Here is a 7,274-nt window from a genome sequence, read left to right on the forward strand (position 1 = left end):
ATATATATATATAATGTAAAGAGTTTTTTACACTGTTACTACATCATCTATTATTTATTTTCAATTATCGTTGACTTTTAAATAGAAGTAATACAAATAAATAGTACATCATATACTGTCTATATATAAATCTTCACATTATTAGTATATAAATATTAGACTCAAATAAACAATCATTTGGCAACATAAGTTGTGAATATGGGTTTACACATCTCCAAGTGTTTCGCCTTTTTCATTGTATTCTTCCCTCTATATCTCCCTATTATAAGGCACCCTACGAACCTTTTATTGGAAAAATATATATCATATTGTTACAAATGAGTGGTTTAACTCATCATAAAAATTTGGGGTGTCAATTATAAAGTTGTATAAAAGTATAGAGAAAATGAGTATTAACCATTACAATATTAGTGTGATATAATTATTATTAATGGGTATAATTTTGATTTGAATGATAACATTCCTTTTCAGAAATTGATTTGTATGATTAAGAAAAGTTGAAAATTTCTCCCAAATGATTTGTTCTATTGAAATATATCTCAAATTATATCTTATACTAATAATATTGAAATAAAAATAAATAAAAAATATATTAATTTTTTTAACCTATTATATTTTCATTTAGATTATTTGGTTCAGTATACATAGGTCACCCTCATATTTAGTTACCATTTGATAAATGGCAGCACATATACGCGCGTGCTCATGCACAGGACCAGTGATTGCCATAGATTTGTCCTATTGATTCTTTCCGGGTCCTTTCCTTCCTTTTCTACTTTCCCTCTCCATTTTTTATTATGTACTACACACCAAAAATTTGTATATTATTTGTTGGAAAAATAATTAATTATTAACTTTTTAATTTTTAAAATATTTTTGTGATCAATAATATATAAATGTTTTTTATTTTTAAAATATATTTGTGATCAATTATATATAAATGATACACATAATGATATAATTTCTAAGATATCCTAATAGAAACACCCACTAGCCACTTTTATGGCTTATTTTATTCCATTATTTTATGACCATTTTTCTATAAATTCCACCATTGAATCCCTTCAAAACCTCTTTCCTTCATCATCTTATCCTCCTCCTTGAAAATTAGTCAATTCCTATCACCCCATCTCTCTATTATTCCATATTCTTCCTTATCATCATCATAATATACTTTTGCCTATAGATTTTGAGTTTAACCAGCCCATAGTCTTTGACACCCTCTTCCAATCTCCGAAACTTTCTTCTTCATATATAGTTATCATATATTCACACAATCTTCTATCCTACATATAACTAAACCATTTGTGTTACCATATATTCACCTATACCTTCAACTCCCTTGTCTTTAAATCTTGATTTGTTGCTCTCACTCGCACAAACAAAAAATAAGCAATTTGGTTTTGTACTTTTGTTTTGTTCATATATACATATCAATAGTTATGAACGACTGAAAGAGAGACAAGTATACACAAATGTCTTCAGAAAACAGTGAGATCCTCCTCTCTGGTTATGAGATCAACTCTACTCTTAGGCGAAGGACACACTTGGTTCAATCTTTCTCTGTTGTTTTCCTCTACTGGTTCTATATTTTCTCATGAACTAAACCCCATCATAGTTTAGCTCTATCTACCTTTGTTCTTTTCATTTTGAAATCTTAATCTTCATCAAGTTTAATCAATAAATCTTACTAGGAATTAGTTTTATTGCATAAAATCATAAACATATATAAAAGACTAAGTAGTATAAATCATAGCATGGCTTCTTCTCCTGGTGGTTCAAGCTCTCTTCAAAACTCTCCTTATGGTTCTGAGGGAGACCAACAGCCACAACATGTAATGGATCAAAAGAAGAGGAAGAGAATGTTGTCTAATAGAGAATCAGCACGTAGATCAAGGATGAAGAAACAGAAGCACCTTGATGATCTAATAGCTCAAGTTGATGAGCTCAACAAAGAGAACAACCAAATAAACACAAGGGTAGAGATCACTACTCAGCATTACTTTAAGATTGAGGCTGAGAATGCTATTATTAGAGCTCAGGTTGAAGAACTAAGTAACAGGTTGCAGTCTCTTAATGAAATCATTGATTCTATAAATTCACCATGCAATTATATCATTGATGAAGCTGATCAAGAGACTTTGTTCAATGATTGTGGCTTCATGATGGACCCTTGGAACTATGTGAATGTTAATCAACCAATCGTGGTATCTGCTGACATGTTGATGTATTGATTGATGAATTTTTATTTGGAATTATGTGATTCATTGTTGCTTCTGGTGCTAATTAATTGTAATAACAACTTGTGTTTGTATTAGTATTTGTTTTTTTGTTTTGCTTTGTTGTTTGTCTTGTAATGTCAATTAGTTTCATTTATATTATATCAGATGCATTAAGAGGTATGTATATTTTGAGTGTATTCTTTTTTTAATCATGAACTAAAAAGCAATCTTTTATTGTGTGGACAATATACAAAAGTAAAAAGAAACAAAAAATAGCCAACTTACAAAATAAAGCAACTGCTGCTACAACATAAAGTCTAGTTTTTCTCATAACTTTCCTTCTTGGTAATATTTTTCTCTCCACCGATTAAGATCATAAAAGTTATTGCCACAGTTATGCCTCTAAATACGGGTTAAGGAACAATATAAAAAGACATTAATATGGACGTACTTTGAGTGTAAAAGTCTTCTCACAATGCTTTCATGATACTTTTATATTACTTTTATTTATTTAAGAAGTGAATAATAGTTAAGATAAGAATAATTAATGATATGATTATACTTTAAAAATATAATACTATTAGTATATAAATATTAAATTCATATAAAATTCCTTTAATTTTTCACATCGTGTATTATTCATTAGCTTTCACCAGCCAATAGAAGAATATTATTTGTTTTTAAAATGGCTGAATACGCTGCAGACTGGCACGTGTGAATGTGTAGCACGTGCATGTGCCCATAATCAATGGGTTTCAATTTTTTTATTCACGTAAGTAGTTTTTTATTTCAAAATTGTTTTATTAAATAAAAATAATCTTACTCCCGTATGACAATACAGTCCTGCTTTTTTTAATTATTAAAGTCGTATAAATTTTTTGTTTAATATTTTGTTGATTGTATTATTATAATAGTTTGTTTAAAAATAAAACCAGGTTTCACCTTAGGCAAAAGAGAACATAAGATCATTCAATATGTTTATTAAGAATGTGCCCAAAAATAAATAAAGATTATCTTAGACTCAAATCTTTAAGGAGAAACAATAATAAATAGGCACACAAAAAAATACATCAAACATCTTACAATTTTCAAGAAATCTTTTTTTTATTGAAATATTAGTATAAATTATTTTACATAATTAAATTATTTTTATAAATAATAAATACTTGATTACCATGTCTATTAAGAATGTATCCAACAAATAAAAAAGAATATCTTAGACTGTCAAGTCTATAAGGAATAACAATAATAAATAAACAAAAATATATATATTAGTATAAATTATTTTACAAAATTAAATTATTCTTATAAATAATAAATATTTATTTTTTTCCTTGGTTTGAACTTTGAACTTTCATTTTTGTTTAAATTTTAATGATAAATTTTACTTATTTTCTTGCAATAAATTAAATAAGAGCTCTTATGTTTTCTACCTAACACCTATAAAACGTGACCGAACCTTGATAGAAGAAAATAGTGAAAAACTAAGGCCTTTTGATTACAACCTTTTCCAATATCAGACATTTATATTTTTAGATATATCAACATATGGGAGAAGTTCCTAATTTTTTTTACTTAACTAACAATAACATGCTGTTAGGTACCAACAATCACATGCCTTATCATTGACCACTACCATAGGCAAATTTACTTGTACGGTGTACCTTGATCGAAAATTTACGATTTTGGTATACCTTTTAGAAATATTATTAAACTGATGTATTTTTTATATAATCGGCATCTTATATACCGATTCTGTCTTTTTTTTTTGTTTTACTCCCCCTAAATCGTCAACAATGGGGGAGTTTCATTATTTAAATTTTTTTCTCTCCCCTAAATCGACAATGTCGGAGTTTTCTTTTAATATTTATTTTATCATCTCCCCCTAAATCAGCGATGGGGTATTTTTTTATCATCTTCCCCTAAATCGACAATGAAGGAGTTTTATGTTTTTTTATTCTCTCCCCTAAATCGGCACTTCGGGGAGAGTTTTTTTTTATATAATTGAAATATTTTCAAACCCAAACCCTAGCAACACACAACACATTAATATTTTGTTCCAACACTAGTTATTAAGAAAACAACATATTACACTTTTAAAATTTGAATTGATTAAATCCCATAAAACTTTAATGACGTCTATGTGATGAAGTGTCACATGGAGGTTGTTTTCTCTTTAATTATATTATTTAATTCTAATTTTCTCTAAATTGTTCAGTACACATTTGCAAAAAGAATTTGTGATAGAGTCAAGAGTTCAACCGCCAAGAAGGAGAAAACCACCACACACAGACGTCATTAAAGTTTTCTAGGATTTAACCAATTCAAATTTTAAAAGTGTAATATGTTATTTTCTTAATAACTAGTGTTAGAACAAAATATTGATGTGTTGTGCGTTGTTAGGGTTAGGGTTTGAAAATATTATAATTATATAAAAAACTCCCCATAAAGTGCCGATTTAGGGGAGAGAGAATAAAAAAACATAAAACATGATAAAAAAACTCCCCCATTGTCGATTTAGGGGTGAAGAGAGAAAAAAATTTAAATAATGAAACTCCCCCATTGTTGATGATTTAGGGGGAGTAAAACAAAAAAGAAGACAGAATCGGTATATAAAATGCCGATTATATAAAAAATACACCAGTTTAGTAATATTTCTAAAAGGTGCACCAAAACCGTAAATTTTATTGGTCAAGGTGCACCATACAAGTAAATTTGCCCACTACCACCATCCTCAATCATCTACCACCACTCAAAATCACCCCAACCACTCAAAAATCACCCTCAGGCCTCAGCCACGCAAAAATCACCACCGTTACTTAGAGACAAATGTATTTTTGTTTTTTTGTTATCATTAATGACTAAAATTTAATTAAAATTAAATGATTAATGTATTGTCAAAATTTTATTAAATGTCTCCACATACATATATCTCCGTATAAATCTTTCTTTTTCCAAATTAGCCTTCTTTATCAATATATAACAAAATTTATCAACTTTGTTACTTTTTATTACCAACTTAATACTCCTGGATAACAACAATTACATTTGTTAGAACATTCGTTATCTTACAAGTTATATTAGTATATATATCATGTTATGATTAGTCAAAATAATTATTAATTTTTTAAATTTAATATTTTTTCCAACAATTATAATTAATGATACATACAATGACATAATTTGTGAGATAACACCTCTACTCTCATTTGCACCACCACCTTCTACCATCATTTGCTACAACTCACCATCATTTTTTGCGGGTTACAAACAACAAAAATTGTCAACATTAATTTTCTCTTGTTGTCAACAAGAGACAGGTTGTTACCAACATAGACAAACCATAACCTTTTCCCAGTTACAAACAGAAGCGAAATATTATTAAGCCCAGAAACCCGTCCTCGAATGGGCTATGCAGAATGGTCCGAAGCTAAAACAGACACCTATTCAGGTAGCCCGCTCAACCTTGTGGGCCAACTCAGGTTGGAACTTGGAGGATTGGTCCGTTCAAGTATTAGAAAATTGAAATCTTTTATAAACTCCAACTATCCCAGAAAATATGTAAGAATACCAACAAAATATTAAAAATTCACCTAAGAACATAATTTTTGTGCAGCAGTTACACATCGACTAAAACATTATCCCAATTCCCAACATCAAGAGAAAAAGATTCATGTAGGTAAGGTAAGTGGATGAAATCTCCTATATTTATTGATGTCTTCAATGATGTACTAAACCAATCAAAATGAGTTACATAGTTGAAAAAAATTATAAAAGACATAAATTAATATTTTATATTATTTAAAAAAATATTATTGGTTAGAAATATGAAGACGTAATCTTTTGGGACAGATGATCATTATCCAAAGTAAGTGAATTAACTCAAAAACTGTAAATCCTAGGTGGATTGGCTCATTAAGTTCCCATTAAAATAGGGTCACATAAGGAAAAGTACTGGCCATTTGATGGTTCTAATTTGTAACTTGCATTGGTGGACTAGTATAATCGACCATCTAAATGGGTCATTTAACGTAGGTTGTCGGCTTGTATGGGTGGTGGGGTTAAATGGATTAGCCTGTGAGCTTTTCACCCATAGCTCTATTTGTATTTTGTGCCAACAGAAAATAGTTGGAGAGAGTAAAAAGAAATTGAAATCTCCAAATATATTTTTTAGATTTTTCTAGTGGCGTGTTCTTTTTAAGTTTAATGAACGTAGTTTGAGTTTTCAAATAATGTTTTTTGATAACATCCTTACAAAATTACCGAGTCTTATTTTCAATCAGCCATCTTATTATAGTTACTAGTAATATATTATTATCATGTGTTAGTTAAATGTTCTTACATAATATTTAGTAATTAGTTACTTTAAATAATTAGAAATATGTATTTAATATTTAAAAAATAATTATTATTATGTAATTAAAATAGAGAATATAGAATCATTACTAACTTAAAAAAAAGGCTGTTTGGTGCCTTGAAAGGTAAGTTAAGGTCGCATGCTATATGACCAATTGTACAAACATGCTGTTTTGCAATTTGCACATAGAAGTGCTGACAACCATGTTGGCATTAGAATAAATCGCAATGTATAACAATTCTTTTCTTATTTTTTAATCTCTTGGAGTAAAATTATACAAATATGAGTAATGATATCTTCCTACTAAATCCTCATATTAATCCTCTTACATATAAAAATGTAATGTATATAACTTAGAAATCAATCATCAACAAATAAAGTATTACCTCTTAATATATGTCACTTTATTATGCGTAGAAAAATAGTAAGAAAATTTAGTATGGGAATATATCATTTTGATATAAATAAATCAAATCCTATCAAATGAGAGTCTCCCCCATCTATAATCTTTAGTGATTTCTTACATTCGCTTCTTAAAGGTTAATTAATCATCCAAGCACTCAAACCTAATTAACCAAAAGATTATTTGAGAGGAGAATCAACCAAATCAAGCACAAGTGCATATCAACAAGGTGTTAGTCTAATAATATAAGATATTGTTTGATCTCTATAATAATTAAAAAGTTAAGAGTTCT

At 28.5% G+C, this 7,274-nt stretch overlaps 1 protein-coding gene across 1 annotated transcript; it reads left to right on the forward strand.

The window, feature by feature from the left end:
- LOC109362468 (bZIP transcription factor 11-like) lies at nucleotides 1,603-2,327 on the forward strand. The gene has a single exon (XM_019608279.1). The coding sequence runs from the start codon at nucleotides 1,758-1,760 to the stop codon at nucleotides 2,232-2,234; it is 477 nt and encodes a 158-aa protein (XP_019463824.1). The 5' UTR covers nucleotides 1,603-1,757; the 3' UTR covers nucleotides 2,235-2,327.

This window comes from Lupinus angustifolius, chromosome LG12 (assembly GCF_001865875.1).
Source record: "Lupinus angustifolius cultivar Tanjil chromosome LG12, LupAngTanjil_v1.0, whole genome shotgun sequence".
In the NCBI taxonomy this organism is placed as follows: Eukaryota; Viridiplantae; Streptophyta; class Magnoliopsida; order Fabales; family Fabaceae; genus Lupinus; species Lupinus angustifolius.

Excerpts from the sequence above, each read along its gene's own strand:
- LOC109362468 (XM_019608279.1), top strand. The coding sequence starts at position 1,758 with ATGGCTTCTTCTCCTGGTGGTTCAAGCTCTCTTCAAAACTCTCCTTAT.